The 20,661-nt window shown below is 39.6% G+C and overlaps 1 protein-coding gene and 1 non-coding gene across 2 annotated transcripts in view; one reads left to right on the top strand and one right to left on the bottom strand.

The window, feature by feature from the left end:
- The window catches only part of LOC126285445 (low-density lipoprotein receptor-like), a 68,767-nt gene that overhangs the window by 34,213 nt on the left and 13,893 nt on the right, over positions 1-20,661 (bottom strand). The window contains exons 2-3 of the mRNA XM_049984832.1: positions 13,842-13,949; positions 961-1,089 (exon numbers count right to left, since the gene is read on the bottom strand). Of these exons, the coding sequence (XP_049840789.1) occupies positions 961-1,089; positions 13,842-13,949 (237 nt within the window). The remainder of the gene's footprint in view (positions 1-960; positions 1,090-13,841; positions 13,950-20,661) is intronic.
- Positions 7,724-7,798, top strand: Trnas-cga (transfer RNA serine (anticodon CGA)). The gene has a single exon. It is a non-coding gene; the product is annotated as a tRNA-Ser (tRNA).

The following is a 20,661-nucleotide window of genomic DNA, read 5'->3' as shown; positions in this document are numbered from 1 at the left end:
ATAAATGTTTTTTTCATAAAAATATAAAGTCACCTTACTTTCTGAACACATCTCATATTGTACATTCAAATCTATAGGGAGAATCATAAATTTTGAAGCCTACCTTCCAAACTTCACAAGAGTTCTCCTGTGTAACTTGCAGGCCTAGCATTCCTGGAAGAAAGGAAGTTTTGGAGGTAGGAGACAAGTTACTGGCAGAAGTGAAGCTGTGAGACTGGGTTGTGACTTGTGCCTGGGTTGATCAGTTGGTAGAGCACTAGCATGCAAAAGTCTTAATCTGGCATAAGTCTTAATCTGCCAGGAAATTTCAAAATCATTGTATTTGCTTGACAACTGCTTCTGCCTCATAGAATTTTTTTTAAAAAATGTGTAATTTTATAATGCATATATGTGGGTGTATTTGACTGCAATTAATGGTAAATCAATGTGCACCAAAATAAAATAACTGGTAGGAATGACTAATGTGTGCAGGAGAGGGTTCTCGCCATGTAGTTGTAACTTGCTGATAGGTGCTTGAAAAGAGAATGAATTGTACTGGTCGCTGGAGGTTAATGGATGGGGATGCACAGAACAGATGAAAATTGAGGTGTCTTCCCACATGATGTGGACTATAAATGTATTGGAAGCTTCAGGTTGACTGCCTCTGATTGACTGTCACACAATGTCCTTTTTGGTGTTCATGTATATGCTGTCCATTTGGACCCTGATTGTCCAATAATGTCACCCAACACTACATGTTCGACTCACTACTGCTAAATATTATCCACACTGTGTATAGCCATACATCTGCAAGCTTCTTAATAACTATTTCTGCCTGTAAAATATACAGACTACAAGCTAAATATGTGTAAAAAAAATTCCAAGAAGTTCACAATTTTGTTGCTGTTATGACACAAAATTTTGAAAGCTTTCAGAGATAGTCACTGTATGAGATGTTTTGTTCTGAGTAAAAATACTCACTATCACAATCCCGCTCTCCATCGCAGACCCAGGTAAGAGGTACACAGTTCTCCTGGTCACATGGAATGCCCTCATATGGCTGGCCACTGCTTCCATAACAGGTTACTGTATTTGAATGACTGTTTCCTCCTTATGAAAGTAAAAGTGAACAGAAAATATTACTGCCACACGGTTTCTATTGTAATGGTCAACTACTTGGTTAGTTCCATGCCAAAAATAAATAGATAGTTAACTAAAAATAAAGCAAACAATAACTGTAAGGTCCCTACTGGAAGGTCCCTACTTGGAATGAGTTGCAAGCTTGTATCACAGCATGCAATGATTCATTCGATGTATATCTGAGTTGTATCCACACAGACACAACATGAAAGAACTGAATCTCAGGTTGGAGTAGTGAAGGGAAAATTTTATTCATCATGGAGAGTGTCTAAAGTGAAGTTTATGAAAAGTACAGATTGCTAACCACCACACAGAGGTGGTGAGTAGCAGTCTATCCTTTTCATAATATTGTTGTTACTCCATACATAACATTTCAGGGTCCCTGGGTCAGGGGAGACAGGCCAGATGGGGTCAGAGGAAAGACAGGAAGAGTCTCCGTTTTTACCAGTACACCACATCTGAAAGTAGCTTGCATATGTAATACCTTTTGGATGTGTGTTCTCCTGCTGCCTCTTGGTGACAAGCTTTTTTGTCTATCCAGTTACATTCTGTTTTCAAAAATTGATTAAATTCCACATTATGTACTGTAATTATTTACATTATTTCTTAGGAGGTAAATAATACATTTAAATGACCTTATAAACAAAAATTTGCAGGAATTACATGTTCCATAATATATTCTGTGTATTATTCTTTCAAGATAGTATTTAAAAATTATGTTATTGCACAGCACTATTTCTTCACAATGATAAAGTTTAGTATCTTTTTTCTGTCATTTATTGCTGTAATCAATTTCTTCATTTTTCTTTATCAAGAGGTTTTCTAGATGAGAGTGTGCATTTAGATATAATAAGGATATTGGAATGAATGGGCTATAAAAGGGAAAAATGAAGATTTGAGTTTACTGTTCCATTTGCTAATAGATAAGAAGAGGCAGAGCACAAACTAAAATCGAACAAGGATAGGGAAGGAAACTGACCATTTCCCTATCAAAGGAACCACCTCAGAATTCTACTGAAAAGATTTTAGGGAAATCATGGAAAAAGTTAAATTTAGATGGTGGAATTTGGATTTTAATTCCACTTCTGTCTAGTGTAAGCCCAGTGCCTTAAGCATCTCTTTCAGTAATCAGCTGTAAGTTTGCTTAGGAAGTCACTTTAATATTCACCTGAAATGCTTTTTGGAAAAACTCAGAGAATCTAAAACAGAATGGCATGATCTGGGTTACAGCCAATTGTCCTGTCCATATACTTACATCATATTGTTGACAACTCCCTGTTCAACAATGAATATGCAAATATACTTCCCAGCAATGTGGGGACCAGATAGAGAAAGAGTTTTACAGTGAAGGTGAGACAGAACAGTACAGAACAGAAACTAGGGACTTCACAAAAAGGGAACTGGGAGTGACATTATGCAATAATATTGGTCAGTACATGTGAAGTGAGGCAAAAGATTGTCACCTTTCTGCTTGCATTTTTATATCAGGTTGTATCTTCTATCTTTCTGTCAATTCTTGTCATTTGTTACCAGCAGTTTCTGCACGCCACCTTCTAATCTGGAACTGATAATGCCAAAAGTGTGGGACTTAGTGTTTCCTTTACAATATGGCTGTTAATTGTATCATTGTTTTTACTTTGACTGCAGAGTGTAACATTTCTTCTTAATTTTTTTTTTTTTACTCTTACTGTTACTCGTAATGGAGACGGCATTAATACCACCTGGTAGTGTCTCACACTCTCAACTCATTTTCAATTGAAAAATTACATTTTTAATTTGACTGTGTGTAAAAGGGACCAAACCAAAAATGTTATTAACTCTTTATGTACACATTTAAATCAGCTGAATAGTGTACTGGGGTCTCACCAATAACAAACAAACAAACAATGGAAAATCCAGAATGGAATAACAACAATATGAAATGGGATATATTGCTATTTACTACATGGAAGAGGCAAACAAACATATTTAAAATACACTTAAAAAAGACAAGCTATCAACATCCTCCTTCAGACATAAAAAAAAAGAAAAAGAAAAAAAAAAAAACACATGCCCATCTGTAAAAGCACAACTCACACATGGCCACATCCTGAAAATGGCAACAGCTGGGGAAGGCTTGGTACTGACAATATTTCCCTCCATAGCAGCATCCATTGATGCTAGTCAGCTGAGGGTGAGAAAGCAGTCAGTTGGTACTATGGGACATTCTGAGGCGTGTTCGAATGGAGTTTAGTTTAGTTAAGATATGCCTATGTAATGCTCAGTGCCTCCTCTGTGTAGTGAGAAGCAATGTATTCTATTTCACAAATTCAGTAACAAACTGTGTATAATGTAACTGGATAGATAAGAAATCTACTCACTAAGTGGCAGCAGGAGAACACACTTATAAAAAGGTATTACATATGCAAGCTTTTGGAGCCCGTCCCGCCTCCTTCTGGCAGAAGGGTGAAATGGGAAGGAAGAGTGGCGAAGGAGAAGGACTTGTGAGGTTTAAGTAAAGAGGTAGAGTTCAGAAAAGTGACCCAGCACCCTGGGTCAGGGGAGACTTACCAGACAGGATGAGAGGAAAGACAGGAAGAGTCTCCATTATTATCAGTATGCCACATCTGAAAGTAGCTCGCATACACAATACCTTTTGCATGTGTGTTCTCATACCACCACTTGGTGAGGAGATTCTTTTGTCTATCCAGTTACATTATGTTTTCAAAAACTGATTAAACTGTATATTATGTAATGCAATTATTTAAATATTTCTTAAGAGGTAAGTAATACATATAAATAACCTTAGAAACAAAAATTAATGTCAATTACGTGTTCCATAACATATTCTGTGTATTATTCTATCAAGACCGTACCTAAAAATTATTTTATTCCATAACACTATTTCTTCACAATGATAAAGTGCAGCTTTCTTGCTAGCAGTATTAATTCAATGTCATGAAATTTCTTCTATTTCATTTAGTATAGGTTATCATGCATGGGGTTTTAATCTGTGATTGGGAACCATTACATTATCCTTTAGTAATTTTTGCATTACATGAATATGCTGATAACATAAGTTATGAGTCTGCTACCTACCAATAAATGGTTGACTCATTTAACTCACTTTACTGTTCCTTGGCATTATAGATTTTGCAAAAAACATCTATTATCAGACAGCTGCAGTATATCTATGAAAGGCAGCAATCTGATGATGGGCATTTTGATTGAAACCAGTAATAACAATGGATAGAAAAGTAATTTAAATGTTTCAACAATTTAGTGGTTGACAGTTTCATGGCATCTTTTACCTTCAAGCCTGTGTAAACTTGTCATCTACTAAATGGCCCCTTTGCACCAATAATTATTATCAATCAGTCTTTGAGAATCTCAGCAACATCTTTCATCAGGGTATTGGCTACCTACTCTCTCTCAAAGTGGTATTCTGTTGTTCATCCAAACTATGCAGTATCCAACTCTATCATTATGCCACTGATGCTTTCAATTCTATATATACATCCACACAATGGAAACCACTGCGAAGGACATGGAAGAGGGTACTTTCCATTGTACCAATTATTGGGGTTTGTCTCCTTTTCATTCACATATGGAGTGCTGAAAGAATAACTGTTTAAAAGCTCTGTGCATGCTGCAACTAATCTAATCTAATCTCAACTTCACAATTCCTATGGGATGACATGCAGGGCGTTATAGTATATCCCTAGAATCATGATTTAAAGCCATTTACTGAAACTTCAAAAGTAATCTTTCTCAGAATAGTTTGCGTATAACTTCAAATGTCTGGGGGGTTGTTTGGGGCAGGAGATCAGGCAGCGGGGTCATCGGTCTCATCGGATTAGGGAAGGATGGGGAAGGAAGCCAGCCATGCCCATTCAAAGGAACCATCCTGGCATTTGCCTGGAGCAATTTTAGGGAAATCACAGGAAACCTAAATCAGGATGGCTGGACGCGGGATTGAATCGTCGTCCTCCCGAATGTGCCAGAATGAGATTTTCACTCTGCAGCGGAGTGTGCGCTGATATGAAACTTCCTGGCAGATTAAAACTGTGTGCCCGACCGAGACTCGAACTCGGGACCTTTGCCTTTCGCGGGCAAGTGCTCTACCAACTGAGCTACCGAAGCACGACTCACGTCCGGTACTCACAGCTTTACTTCTGCCAGTATCCGTCTCCTACCTTCCAAACTTTACAGAAGCTCTTCTGCGAACCTTGCAGAACTAGCACTCCTGAAAGAAAGGATATTGCGGAGACATGGCTTAGCCACAGCCTGGGGGATGATTCCAGAATGAGATTTTCACTCTGCAGCGGAGTGTGCGCTGATATGAAACTTCCTGGCAGATTAAAACTGTGTGCCCGACCGAGACTTGAACTCGGGACCTTTGCCTTTCGCGGGCAAGTGCTCTACCAACTGAGCTACCGAAGCACGACTCACGTCCGGTACTCACAGCTTTACTTCTGCCAGTATCCGTCTCCTACCTTCCAAACTTTACCGGACGTGAGTCGTGCTTCGGTAGCTCAGTTGGTAGAGCACTTGCCCGCGAAAGGCAAAGGTCCCGAGTTCGAGTCTCGGTCGGGCACACAGTTTTAATATGCCAGGAAGTTTCATATCAGCGCACACTCCGCTGCAGAGTGAAAATCTCATTCTGGAATCATCCCCCAGGCTGTGGCTAAGCCATGTCTCCGCAATATCCTTTCTTTCAGGAGTGCTAGTTCTGCAAGGTTCGCAGAAGAGCTTCTGTAAAGTTTGGAAGGTAGGAGACGGATACTGGCAGAAGTAAAGCTGTGAGTACCGGACGTGAGTCGTGCTTCGGTAGCTCAGTTGGTAGAGCACTTGCCTGCGAAAGGCAAAGGTCCCGAGTTCAGAGTCTCGGTCGGGCACACAGTTTTAATCTGCCAGGAAGTTTCATATCAGCGCACACTCCGCTGCAGAGTGAAAATCTCATTCTGGAATCATCCCCCAGGCTGTGGCTAAGCCATGTCTCCGCAATATCCTTTCTTTCAGGAGTGCTAGTTCTGCAAGGTTCGCAGAAGAGCTTCTGTAAAGTTTGGAAGGTAGGAGACGGATACTGGCAGAAGTAAAGCTGTGAGTACCGGACGTGAGTCGTGCTTCGGTAGCTCAGTTGGTAGAGCACTTGCCCGCGAAAGGCAAAGGTCCCGAGTTCGAGTCTCGGTCGGGCACACAGTTTTAATCTGCCAGGAAGTTTCATATCAGCGCACACTCCGCTGCAGAGTGAAAATCTCATTCTGGAATCATCCCCCAGGCTGTGGCTAAGCCATGTCTCCGCAATATCCTTTCTTTCAGGAGTGCTAGTTCTGCAAGGTTCGCAGAAGAGCTTCTGTAAAGTTTGGAAGGTAGGAGACGGATACTGGCAGAAGTAAAGCTGTGAGTACCGGACGTGAGTCGTGCTTCGGTAGCTCAGTTGGTAGAGCACTTGCCCGCGAAAGGCAAAGGTCCCGAGTTCGAGTCTCGGTCGGGCACACAGTTTTAATCTGCCAGGAAGTTTCATATCAGCGCACACTCCGCTGCAGAGTGAAAATCTCATTCTGGAATCATCCCCCAGGCTGTGGCTAAGCCATGTCTCCGCAATATCCTTTCTTTCAGGAGTGCTAGTTCTGCAAGGTTCGCAGAAGAGCTTCTGTAAAGTTTGGAAGGTAGGAGACGGATACTGGCAGAAGTAAAGCTGTGAGTACCGGACGTGAGTCGTGCTTCGGTAGCTCAGTTGGTAGAGCACTTGCCCGCGAAAGGCAAAGGTCCCGAGTTCGAGTCTCGGTCGGGCACACAGTTTTAATCTGCCAGGAAGTTTCATATCAGCGCACACTCCGCTGCAGAGTGAAAATCTCATTCTGGAATCATCCCCCAGGCTGTGGCTAAGCCATGTCTCCGCAATATCCTTTCTTTCAGGAGTGCTAGTTGTGCAAGGTTCGCAGAAGAGCTTCTGTAAAGTTTGGAAGGTAGGAGACGGATACTGGCAGAAGTAAAGCTGTGAGTACCGGACGTGAGTCGTGCTTCGGTAGCTCAGTTGGTAGAGCACTTGCCTGCGAAAGGCAAAGGTCCCGAGTTCGAGTCTCGGTCGGGCACACAGTTTTAATCTGCCAGGAAGTTTCATATCAGCGCACACTCCGCTGCAGAGTGAAAATCTCATTCTGGAATCATCCCCCAGGCTGTGGCTAAGCCATGTCTCCGCAATATCCTTTCTTTCAGGAGTGCTAGTTGTGCAAGGTTCGCAGAAGAGCTTCTGTAAAGTTTGGAAGGTAGGAGACGGATACTGGCAGAAGTAAAGCTGTGAGTACCGGACGTGAGTCGTGCTTCGGTAGCTCAGTTGGTAGAGCACTTGCCCGCGAAAGGCAAAGGTCCCGAGTTCGAGTCTCGGTCGGGCACACAGTTTTAATCTGCCAGGAAGTTTCATATCAGCGCACACTCCGCTGCAGAGTGAAAATCTCATTCTGGAATCATCCCCCAGGCTGTGGCTAAGCCATGTCTCCGCAATATCCTTTCTTTCAGGAGTGCTAGTTCTGCAAGGTTCGCAGAAGAGCTTCTGTAAAGTTTGGAAGGTAGGAGACAGATACTGGCAGAAGTAAAGCTGTGAGTACCGGACGTGAGTCGTGCTTCGGTAGCTCAGTTGGTAGAGCACTTGCCCGCGAAAGGCAAAGGTCCCGAGTTCGAGTCTCGGTCGGGCGCACAGTTTTAATCTGCCAGGAAGTTTCTCCCGAATGTGGTTCAAGTGTCTGCTAGTTCAGTTTCTTCAGCATCTCTGTGATGTTCTCTCTTGATTCAAACAAGCCTGTGACCATTTGTGCTGCCCTTCTCTGTATAAGTTCAATATCCCCTGTTATATGTCCTGTATGCTATGAGTTATTTTACTGTCCACAATCCCAGTTAAAGGTCTGTCCTGTATGATGAACCCATCTACAAACTCCTAGTATGGTTCAACTGCAGGCATTTTCTATCCAATCAAAGGTAGGGCAATGTAAGAAGATACTCACATACACGATTACTCCCTATTTCACATGGTTTTCGACAAGGAAAAATTACAACTGCTGCAGTCCTTGAAATTGAAATCAGATATTAACTGATTTGAAAATAAGAATATGTTCACTCTTGAGCTATGTGATTTGAGTAAAGTACTTGACTGTATCACCTTTGATATTTTACTAGCAAAACTACAATATTATGGGATAAACAATACAGTATTAGAGAGAATTAGTTATTATTGAAATTACAGAAGACAATTGGTATCATTTCTTCCTTGAAAAAAGTCACATCTGCTGTACCTCAGGGCTCTGTCTGTGGACCAGTCTTCATTGTTGTTGTAATTAACAATTTGCCACATTATTTTGAGCTTCAGTCAGTTATGTTCCATGCAGATAATACAACTTTAATTGTCACAGATCAAGATACGACAAGGCTATGCCGGAAATCATAGGACACTGTCTTTTTAACACTAAACTGGTTCTCATCTAGCAGACTACTGTGTAATCCAGAGAACACTCAGCATCTGCAGTTGGAACTAGCTAAAGACATAGAAATCTGAAAAACTGCTTGAAATGCACATTGTTTCCAAAGTAAACTGGCAATCCCACATTAGTCATGTCTGCAGAAAGATATCATGGATGTCCTGTCTCACACAGAAATTAGCTGATCTACTGAATAATGAATATCTCGGGTCAGTTTACTTTGGAATTTTTCAGTCTCACATATCTTGTGGGCTGTTGCTATGGGGTCACTCATGTCATTTCAGTAAGTTACTACTGTTTCAGAAAACAGTGCTACAAATAATGTGTAAGGTTGATCCAAGGGAGTAATGCCATCCTTTATTTACTAAGATGAAAATATTAACAATGATCAATCTTTATATCTACGCATCATTGATATAAACTAAAAACAATGTATCAGAGTTTAGCACCAGAGAGAATGTACACTGTCATCACACCAGAAACAAAAAGAGTACTGTCATTCCTAAACATAAACTGATAAAAAAAGCAACTCTCACAAAGTGAACTTTTTGAAATTTTTTAATAAACTGCCACATTCTGAAATCTAAATACCTCTCAGTTTTACAACTAAATTGTATAACTAGTTAACAGACAAGCCATTCCACAGTCTAAGAGACTTCTTGGATAATAATAGTGTAGAAATTGAGTTTTAAGATTATAGTTACAGTTCTGTATAGCTGATTAATGTAGAATAAATAATTTGAAGATATAATGTGGACATTAATTAACATAGTGACTGTTGTATCATGTCATCAATGTAAAGTGTATTCCAGTACATGAGGTCAATGGCAGATGAAGAATCTGAATCTGTAAGTGCTTGGCAGAGGTCACAAGACAAAACTTTCAAGCAATATCTCAACAATTCCATTCTTTACTTAGTTTTGCTGAATAAATAACTTCAGAAGTTGTGTCACTTATCACGTAACGGAAGTCCAATGAACTCTCCTAGAATTTACCTTTAAAATATCACATTTTGTATTGTTAATGAGTAACTGCCATGACAGCATCATTTTCAAACAATCTAAGAAGGCCGTTCACAGTGCCTTCTAATCATTTATATAAATCAAGAACAAAAATGGTCTGTCACACTTCCTTGGGAAATGCCAGATGTAACTGTAATTTCACTAGGTGAGTTTATGTCAACTACTGTACACTGTGACCTTTTTGACAAGAAATAATGAATCCTTAAATTAAATTTTCCCTGAGTCATTTAAGTCTCCAATTTATCTGCGATAATGTTGGAAGCTGAAGAAGTGAATTAAAACTTGTGATGTGGCTGTGCCTCGAACCCGGGTCCTCTTGCTTACAGGGCAGATATGCTTAAATTAAATTTTCCCTGAGACATTTAAGCCTCTAATTTATCTACCATAATTTTGGAAGCTGAAGAAGTGAATTAAAATTTGTGCTGCAGCTGTGAATCGAATCCGGGTCTTCTTGTATACTAGGCAGATATGCTGACCATTTAATTTAAGACCTATACAATCACATGTCATACAGCACATCCCCATTATGTCCAATGCTGGGGTGCTATTCCAATGTCGGAGAGCCCTGGTAATAGTGACAAGTGACAATATAAGGGGAGATGTGAATTGGAGTTTGTGTTGGGGAGGGTATTTGACTTGGGTAGTTCATGCAGCTGTGTTGACCATAATGCTGTGGTGGTGTAATTGTCAGCATATGTGCCTAGTAAGCAAGAGGACCCGGGTTCGAGTCACAGCTGCAGCACAAATTTTAATTCACTTCTTCAGCTTCCAACATTATCGTAAATAATGAATCCATTCACAAAACTGAGATGATATCCCTAGGCATGCAATTTGATTAGAATGTGCTTGTGAGGCCTTCTGGAAATCATAGGAATATGGTATCAGACTGAGATCCCTTGTCTGTAAACCTCATTACTACCATTTTCATTTGTGTTTCACAAGAACAATATTTTCTGAATCTCCAATGGTTGTGAGTAAGTAGACCATTTTCATTGAGGTCTCCTATGACAAACCAATGCTAATGAGATAGATATAGAATATTGCAAACTGCTTTTTTTGCATTATTGTATATTTATGAAAATATAATGTAATTGGATGGATAAATATCTAGTCACCAAGCAGCGGTCGGAGAATACACATATGAAGATATTGAAATTTGCAGTCTTTTGGAGTTAGTGATTTCCTCCTCCTGATAGAAGGGTTGAAGGGAAATAAAGAGGGGTGAAGGAAAAGCACTGCTAAGGTTTAGGAATGGGGAGAGTTCAGAAAAGTTGCCCAGAACCCGTGGTCAGGGGAGACTTACCAGACAGGATGAGAAGGAAAGACTGATTGGTGGGGACTACATCAGACATGACTTGAAAACCTGAGCCCTTAAAGGTGGAAGATAGGGTACTACACAAGACAGAGTTTACTGTTAAAACATCATTCATGAGTTAATAAGAGCAGTAAGCTGAGTGCATTGTGTTGAATATGCAGGACTGTCTCCTACATATTCTAGCCACCACATTTATGTGTATGTTTCACAGACCAGGTATGACCCCTGCCACACCTAGGAGGTTATATGTAAACAGACGAGGCAAGTTACTGCATACAGTCAAGCCTGCAGCAGTTGCCACAGCATCGGGGATGCCAGTCTTTCCACTACATGGTGTGCAAATTGTAGCACACACCACTGCAGCCGCAGACACTAATTTGCATAGTCACATGCTCACGTGATACCATCCATGTATCCTTCAACAAGCATGTACTTAAGTTAGCACTCTGCCCATGGGAAGCCAGTTATGTCCTGATCTCTGAGCAACCAAGAGCCGCCTCAAGTCTCTGCTGTGGACACTGCTTGCTGTTGCCACTTCACTGCCCACCAAGGTGCCATGCTGCCCTCATGCTGAACCACATCTGACCTTGCAGTTGCACCAGCCACTCTAAGGGCACTGCTATGCAATAATTGTTGTGACTACCCACATGCTCATCATCTTTTGGGACCTATGAGCTCTCATCCTGATAAGAACATGTTGTCACAGCATCTGAAACTCATCAGGAGACTGCCTATGAGTTACCACCCTTTTGGGACAGTGTCATTGTTCACAGAAGTTGTATTCAGCTTAGTTCTTGTAATAAACAGTTGTTATTTTAAGATGTATGTCTGCCTTCAGCAAGTCTCACTCCTCTAGAAGAGAATAGAACACATTGTATGTGATAGAGGTGAGAGGGGCAGGGAAAATTTTCTTCGCCCTCTTTTAGTTTTCTGTATCTTTAATTTTCTAACCTATCTCTTCTTCTGTGGCCCCTACCACCTCTGCCACATGAAATGCACTTAGCTTTCTGCTCTTATTAATGGTGCACAGTGTTCTGGTAGTAATCTCTGTCTTGCATATTACCCTGTCTTCCATCTTTAAGTGTTCAGTTTTTCAGATCTTGCCCACTGCAGTCCCCAACAATCAGACTTTCCTTCTCATCCCATCTGGTAAGTCTCCCCTGACCCAGGGCTCTGGTCAATTTTTTTGAACTCTCCCCATTTCTTAAACTGCACCAGTCCTTTTCCTTCACTCATCTTCCTTTCCCTTCAACCTTTTTGCAAGAAGGAGTCACTGGCTCCAAATGTTACAGATTCAGATAGCTTTATTTGTGTATTCTCCTGCTGCCACTTTGTGAGAAAATTTTTAATCCATCCAATTACACTCCACTATTGTATACTAGTATCTCCTGTGAAACTTTCCAGTCTTTGGCATGCATCTTTCATTGACTGGGCAGTTTGTATGTCATTCCTAAAAATAGAGCCATTTTGCCAGCACATTTTGAAAAGATCGAAGGGGTCTATAGTCTCGACCAGAAGACTTTATTAAGTAATATGAGTTGCCTTCTCTGTAATAAGTGATCTGCTTTTGAATTAACCATGTTCACAGTTGTCCTTGATTCATGTCCTTGAACTTCTTTGGTGAAAAAATTCAGAAAATCAACAATGTAGAAAAAAATAGATTTCTACTTACTGTAAAGAAGACACGTTAAGTTACAGACATGTACAATTAAATGACAATTGTATGTTTGCAACTTAACCTATCTACTCCATGGTAAGTAGCAATCTACCTTGTACTACATTGTTGACATTCCTACCTGGAGTTTCCATTCCTTGAAATGCCAGAAAATGATGTTTAATAACTGTGCTTAGTGGTTGTATCATCAGTGACACTACCATTACTATCGTGGAGTGAAAGTAATGATTTTCTCTTGCCATAACTTCTTTGGATTTTCTACTAGATTTTGAGATAAATTTTGTTATGAAAATTTTTAAAAGCAACTTGCACTGACATCTACCCAAAATTTTGAGATTATGTAAACTCTTGCTAATTTTAGACATTCATGTCATGTACTAAATACTGTGCAGTGTTCTACATAGGCATGATGATTAATCAGTTGAATACTTGTGTTAATTAAGGCTGTGGCCAATTTCAACTACTCAACTGATGAACAAGCTGGAACCACAGCAACAGTGACTTCAACAGATGGGTCAAGGGCCAAGGCATCTGGACTCTGACCCCGGCATGTGTCTTCTGTTATCCTTCATTCTCAAAGTTTCCTGATCTGAACCTCTGCTTGTTCCCTTAAATGTTAAGTCATTTCTCACTCCTTTGTCCTTTGCCCTAACCTTTTCCCTACATTTATATCCTCTCTCTATATTATATTCTCCTACCATTATTTCTCTCTCTTTTCCACCCTCTATTTTGTACTATAGGTCTAAATTTTGTGATTGTTACCAGAAGTAACTGACATTTTCTGACTGCTGTGGAAAATATGTCTTCCCCATTTCCTACCTCTTTACACTATATCCTCCATGCCATATATAACCCCTTATCCTAGCTGCTCCAAGTCTTTCATCTCTCTCCACAGCCATCTTCTCAGGCTACTGTCCATAACCAGTGTTGCAACAGCTGCATACAAGATAGTACTTATATCAGCAAAACAGTAATACAATTATAACATATTTTAAGTGTGCTATGCACCACTTTCCATTAATAATTTCTTTGTTGTTCCATCATGAAGTTTCTGTTAGTATTGTTAGTAGAGAACATATGCAGTTGTGTGAAATGATCAGACTCAACGATTAAGGAACTATGAGAAGAATGTTGAAAATACACTGCATGCTTGTTTTGTCAGTACAACTTCTTGAATTTCTGTAATCAGATACTCTACCAGTTCCATGCAGAATCATAAATTGGATAAAAAAATCAGGAGGTTCATAAGAACTTACCAACAAACTTGATTGCTGAAGCTCCAATTTTACCTTGAGTGCCATTTTTTGTTATTGCTGAGTACTGCATTGGAAATATCAGCCAGTGTGTAGACAGGATACTAGGAGCTATTACAGAAATGTGAAGAAATTAAGACTTTTACTACCACAACAATTACTTATGAGGATAAGAGTGTACAAAAGTGCTGGACAACAGTGAAATAGTGAATACAAGGCAAGTCAATAAAGAAACCAAACTGGTTGTTATGTGCCTTTCCAGCTTCATTGACGACCAAGAAAATAGTGGGGAGTGGGGGGATAACCTTGGAACTCTTCCTGACGTGCATACAAAATTTCATGCCGCTATGGTGGTTAGTCTGGCTGTTAGCTTTCTTAAAAATGATCATATGTCTGAGCTGCATCGGAAGTATGCTATGCTCTAAATTGGAACAATCTGTTAACATAAAATTACTCACACAACTTGTAAAATCCCCCTCAGAACTTACAATTTGCTGAAACAAGTTTATGGTGATCAGCATCTCTCTCATCTGCAAATTTTTGAGTGGGTTACAAGATTCAAAAAGGATGACAGGAAAGACGTTGAAGATGATCCAAAATTGGGCCAGCCTTCCACTTCAAAACTGAAGAGAATGTGGTGAAGATCAGCAGAATAGTTAAAAAAAAGGGGGCCTGAGCAATTTTAGAATTTGGCTGCACCAATAAGGAAATGGTTAGATTTTGCATGATGATCTTGGCTTGACAAAGATTTGGGGCAAATTGGTGCCAAGAATCCTCACAAATGAGCAAAAACAACATAAAGTGGATGGCTGTGCTGCCACTGCTGAAAACATTGAAAATGACCCTGATTGTCTCAGCAAAGTAATTATATGTGATGAAACATGGATTTTCCAATACAATCTAGAGACTAGGTGATACCACACGCCAACGAGAAAATTTTTTTAAAAAACTTTTTTTACTTTGATAGCTGATCTTTGTACACTTTTATGAGCTGAATCCAAATCTAGTCTTAGTTTTTTATATCACCCATAGTTACCGAGCAATATGCTTTTTATTATATAATATAAAAATCCTATGCTATACGGTAAATGGGGAAATTAAAGAAATGTTTTGTTACAACATAAGTATGGTTTGTATTTTCTTTCTCTCCTCTCTCTCTCTCTTTCTTTCTTTCTTTCCTATTTTTCTTTTCTTTTTTTTCGTTTTTTCTTATTTTTTTTTTTAAAAAAAAAAGCTTCTTGTGTAGCTTTTTCTATGATGAGTCACTTGCTGAACTTCTCAGTGAAGTGACCAACAGTAGTCCCCCGTCATGTTGGTGTTCCAGCGGCCTTGGTAATGTTTTTCTATCACTTTCATATCCTGGTGAAAACACTCTCCTTGCTCCTCACTAACATCTCCTGTATTGTCCGGGATTTAATTAAGGTGACTGTTCCAAAAAGTGAACCTTCAGGCTCATTAAACATTGTCGCTATAATAGAAACATATTCTGGGTCTTTTTCATGTCCTAAGAACTTTGTAATGACTTGCTTGAATGATACCCATGCTTCTTTCTCATTTAAGGTCATTGTGGATTCAAAGTTAACATCAAACATCAGTACCTTATGTGGCACCCAAGATTTATCTTTATCACCAAGATTAGATCTAAAGTATGCTAGATAAACCTTTTTCACAAAGTCTGTAATGTTTATTTGGTGTTTTTTAATCACAAATTCACCACAAATATAACAAAAGCTGTCAGCAGAGTTTTTACAACCATGCTTAGACATTGTACTGAACACATGTACAGGAAACAGGAAAGTGAGGTTAGGTTGACTGTAAACAAAACACCATCTGTTAACACAAAAATAGAATCCACCTTTTTTTTGCCACCAAATGTTTTTCAGCGGTTCTACCAATGTTATCTATATTAATTACTCCTCCTTTTTAAATTATTTTAACTATATAAAAGCTGTTAAATTCTTTAAATCGCTTAATTTAATAAATTTAACTGTAAAATATGAAGACATGGTGGGTGATACAGTTTTTTAAGTATCATATTTAGATTTCCCACCCTAAAATACATAACAATAAGGTATTTTCAGCAAAGAAGTTTTTCCATCATTGGCCTGTGTAATCCATGCATTGGTAGAGCCCTTAATTCCATAGGAAGAGAAAGCATACATGATCAAATAAAAATTCAAAGCAAAGATGATTATTTCCTTCAATATCTGAAATGTTATTGACACCTCGTGATGACTGGGTATTGTGTGATGTCCTTAGGTTAGTTAGGTTTAAGTAGTTCTAAGTTCTAGGGGACTGATGACCATAGATGTTAAGTTAGCGCTCAGAGCCATTTTGTTACTGACACTGATTTGATGCCTGAATCTCAAACTGTCAGTCAAGCTTTTTATGTAACTGTTCTGAAGACCTTTCCTGAACGTGTGCAATGAAGGAGGTCAGATCTATGGACAAATATCTCATGGGTTCTTCATCAGGACAACATGCCAGCCCATAATGCAATGTCTGTGAAGCAGTTTTTGGCGAAAAATGACATTCCAGTGATGAAACATCTGCTGTATTCACCTGGATTCATGCAGCTTCTGTCTCTTCCCAAAACTGAATTCTGCACTCAAAGGAACCAGGTTTGAGTCCATGGATGCAGTAAGGAAAAAAGTGATGAGCCTCCTCAATGGCATAGAAAGAGACTTACAGCACTGCTTCCAAAAGTAGAAAATTTTCATGGAGTGGTGTAGGTTTCCGGGAGGGGACTATATTGAAGGTGACTACATTTCAGTTGTGCAAGTTTTTTGAATAGAGAGTTACAGCATGAGTCCGGTTTCTTTATTGCCACACCTTGTATTTATCTTGTTACAGTGAAAAAGATGACTGGGTGTCACAAATTCTCCCTTACCGAAATGCAATTCGATATGGCAGCATACTTGGCACTAATAAGGCTTTAAAGAATTGCAGTATTTTAAAAAATTCAGTAGCATTTATAATGGATTTCAGCTGTTACAAGAAGTAACTTGACGTTACTCAAGTATGGCGGCAGTCTAGAATAGTGTGAAATAAAGAAGTAAAAACTTCAGCAGCCAAGATCGATAACTGTAATTTTGCAATCTGTAAACCATACAGACTGAAATAATAGTCATAATGAGGTCAGATATATATTAGGGTATGACACATATTTACATAGCACAGATATGTACAACATACCTTAAGCAAATACACCTTAATGAATATATATCATCCGAACAATATATCATGTGACATCATAATAAGTCATTCCGGGAACATGAATAACATGATACAATGACATGTTAAATATAAAATAAGGTTTACATGAAATGTCAAGAATTATGCAACAGATAAATATGACTGTAAACCATTATAAAAGTTAACACTTTTTTATAATTAAAAATTTTATAAAATTATAAAAGAAAGTGTTGGACATCAGTTGTAATAAAATTTTCTGCATATACAGACAAACCATTCATACAGCAAGCGCAATGTAGAAAATATAATGTCAGAATGAACTTACAGAAAAAACTTACAGAGTATCACTTAAGGTTTAGTCGATAAGAAAACAGACACAGTTATGAATGTACATGTCACAATATATTTAGGGAACAATTTATTGTTGCACTCTTAAAATACCATCTGCAAATTACTATATTTTTGTTGTTGTTGTGGTCTTCAGTCCTGAGACTGGTTTGACGCAGCTCTCCATGCTACTCTATCCTGTGCAAGCTTCTTCATCTCCTAGTACCTACTGCAACCTACGTCCTTTTGAATCTGCTTAGTGTATTCATCTCTTGGTCTCCCCCTACGATTTTTACCCTCCACGCTGCCCTCCAATGTTAAATTTGTGATCCCTTGATGCCTCAAAACATGTCCTACTAACCGATCCCTTCTTCCAGTCAAGTTGTGCCACAAACTTCTTTTCTCCCCAATCCTATTCAATACCTCCTCATTAGTTACGTGATCTATCCACCTTATCTTCAGCATTCTTCTGTAGCACCACATTTCGAAAGCTTCTATTGTCTTCTTGTCCAAACTATTTATCGTTTCACTTCCATACATGGCTACACTCCATACAAATACTTTCAGAAAAGACTTACTGACTCTTAAATCTATACTCAATGTTAACAAATTTCTCTAGTTCAGAAACGCTTTCCTTGCCATTGCCAGTCACATTTTCTATCCTCCCTACTTCGACCATCGTCAGTTATTTTGCTCCTCAAATAGCAAAACTCCTTTACTACTTTAAGTGTCTCATTTCCTGATCTAATTTCCTCAGTATCACCTGACTTAATTCAACTACATTCCATTATCCTTGTTTTGCTTTTGTTGATGTTCATCTTATATCCTCCTTTCAAGACACTGTCCATTCCTTTCAACTGCTCTTCCAAATCCTTTGCTGACTCTGACAGAATTACAATGTCATTGGCGAATCTCTTTTATTTCTTCTCAATAGATTTAAATACCTACTCCGAATTTTTCTTTTGTTTCTTTTACTGCTTGCTCAATATACAGATTGAATAACATTGGGGAGAGGCTACAACCCTGTCTCACTCCCTTCCCAACCACTGCTTCCCTTTCATGTCCCTTGAATCTTATAACTGCCATCTGGTTTCTGTACAAATTGTAAATAGCCTTTCGCTCCCTGTATTTTACCCCTGCCACCTTCAGAATTTGAAAGAGAGCATTCCACTCAACATTGTCAAAAGCTTTCTCTAAGTCTACAAATGATAGAAAGGTAGGTTTGCCTTTCCTTAATCTATCTTCTAAGATAAGTTGTGTGTGTATTTTGGATATTTAGTGTCAATTTTCCTGTTAGTGCTTATTTGGTGGTGGATATGTTGTCATAATCTTTACTGACAGAACTGAAGCGCAAAAAATGTTACACAAGTGAGAGTGAGGTAGTGTTCCCACATAAAAATACTTCAAAAGATTCAAATAACAGAAGGAGTAAATATGATCATTTACAAATAGTTGAGATAGTTAGATACTGACAGGCACATAAACAAGATTGAAATTACCAAATAAGCAGCAAGCAGTTGCAAGATCGTCTTTTCTTTATTTAATTTTGCAAAAAACTGGTGGCAGTTTGCAAAATTAAATAAAGAAAACATGATCTTGCAACTGGTTGCTACTTATTTGGTAATTTTATGGTTTACGATCGCTGCACAACTTGGGAACCATATGGAGTCCCCCACTCAGAAGATTGAAATTGTTGAAAAGTTTGTAGACATGTCCTCTTTTATGAGTAACTAACAAAAGTACATGAATGGGTACATTGTCACGGTACAAGGGTGAGGGGTTTTGGTGGTTGGAGTGGTGCCAGGAACAAAGAGAGGTGAAGAGAGGAGAGGGAGAGGCAATAAAGGAATATGGCACTGGAGAACTCCCATAGCCAAGGTAACAGAAGCTGTATGTGGCACAGTGACAGGAAGGAGTGGGAGGAGGGAGGGATGTGAGCATAGGGACAAGGTTAGAGGTAGGTGTGTGGTACAGGAGCTAGCAAATGGCATAGGAAAGAGAACGGTAGGATTCAAGAATGACAATTTCCATCCAAGCAAATCTCAGAAGTTGAAATAGGGATAGAGGACTCAGATGTTATACATTGTGAAGTAGTCATTGAAATTGAACATGCTATTTTCAGTCACATTTTCTGTCATTGGATGGTCAAACTTTGCTCTTCGGCATAGTCTGGAGGTGGTTATGCATTTTGGTGGACGATTAGTTTGGTGGTCATGCTCTCTCAAAAACTATCCACACAAATGAATGGCTACTACCTAACTCTGTCCAAGAGCAAAGTTGGTCATTCAGTGGCAGCATATGCAACTGAGCACAACATATCTGCTCCAATGGCTGCTTCACACTCCATAACACATGTATACTTCCCCTCCCACCCCCCCCACCCCTCCCCCCCACCCCTACGCAGCCACAGATCCTCTCACTCACAAATGTCTCAAAATTATGAAGATGTGCATTGTCTTTAGTGCACATCCTTCAGTTCCACAAACCTGGCATCAATCTTCACTAGCCTCTGTCCCCATGCCTCCACTTCACTTCATTGATATACACTTCCATTCTTAACTCTCATGGTTTATGCTTCCTTTGTTTTACCCATCTTAGCCCCCCCCCCCCCCCCCCCCCCATGAACCATGGACCTTGCCGTTGGTGGGGAGGCTTGCGTGCCTCAGCGATACAGATGGCCGTACCGTAGGTGCAACCACAACGGAGGGGTATCTGTTGAGAGGCCAGACAAACGTGTGGTTCCTGAAGAGGGGCAGCAGCCTTTTCAGTAGTTGCAGGGGCAACAGTCTGGATGATTGACTGATCTGGCCTTGCAACATTAACCAAAACGGCCTTGCTGTGCTGGTACTGCCAACGGCTGAAAGCAAGGGGAAACTACAGCCGTAATTTTTCCCGAGGACATGCAGCTTCACTGTATGATTAAATGATGATGGCATCCTCTTGGGTAAAATATTCCGGAGGTAAAATAGTCCCCCATTCGGATCTCCGGGCGGGGACTACTCAGGAGGATGTCGTTATCAGGAGAAAGAAAACTGGCGTTCTACGGATCGGAGCGTGGAATGTCAGATCCCTTAATCGGGAAGGTAGGTTAGAAAATTTAAAAAGGGAAATGGATAGGTTAAAGTTAGATATAGTGGGAATTAGTGAAGTTCGGTGGCAGGAGGAACAAGACTTCTGGTCAGGTGATTACAGGGTTATAAACACAAAATCAAATAGGGGTTATGCACGAGTAGGTTTAATAATGAATAGGAAAATAGGAATGCGGGTAAGCTACTACAAACAGCATAGTGAACGCATTATT

Source organism: Schistocerca gregaria, chromosome 8, assembly GCF_023897955.1.
Source record: "Schistocerca gregaria isolate iqSchGreg1 chromosome 8, iqSchGreg1.2, whole genome shotgun sequence".
Lineage (NCBI taxonomy): Eukaryota > Metazoa > Arthropoda > Insecta > Orthoptera > Acrididae > Schistocerca > Schistocerca gregaria.
The sequence above is the reverse complement of the archived record's forward strand: the minus strand, read 5'-3'. Positions and strand labels throughout refer to the sequence as shown.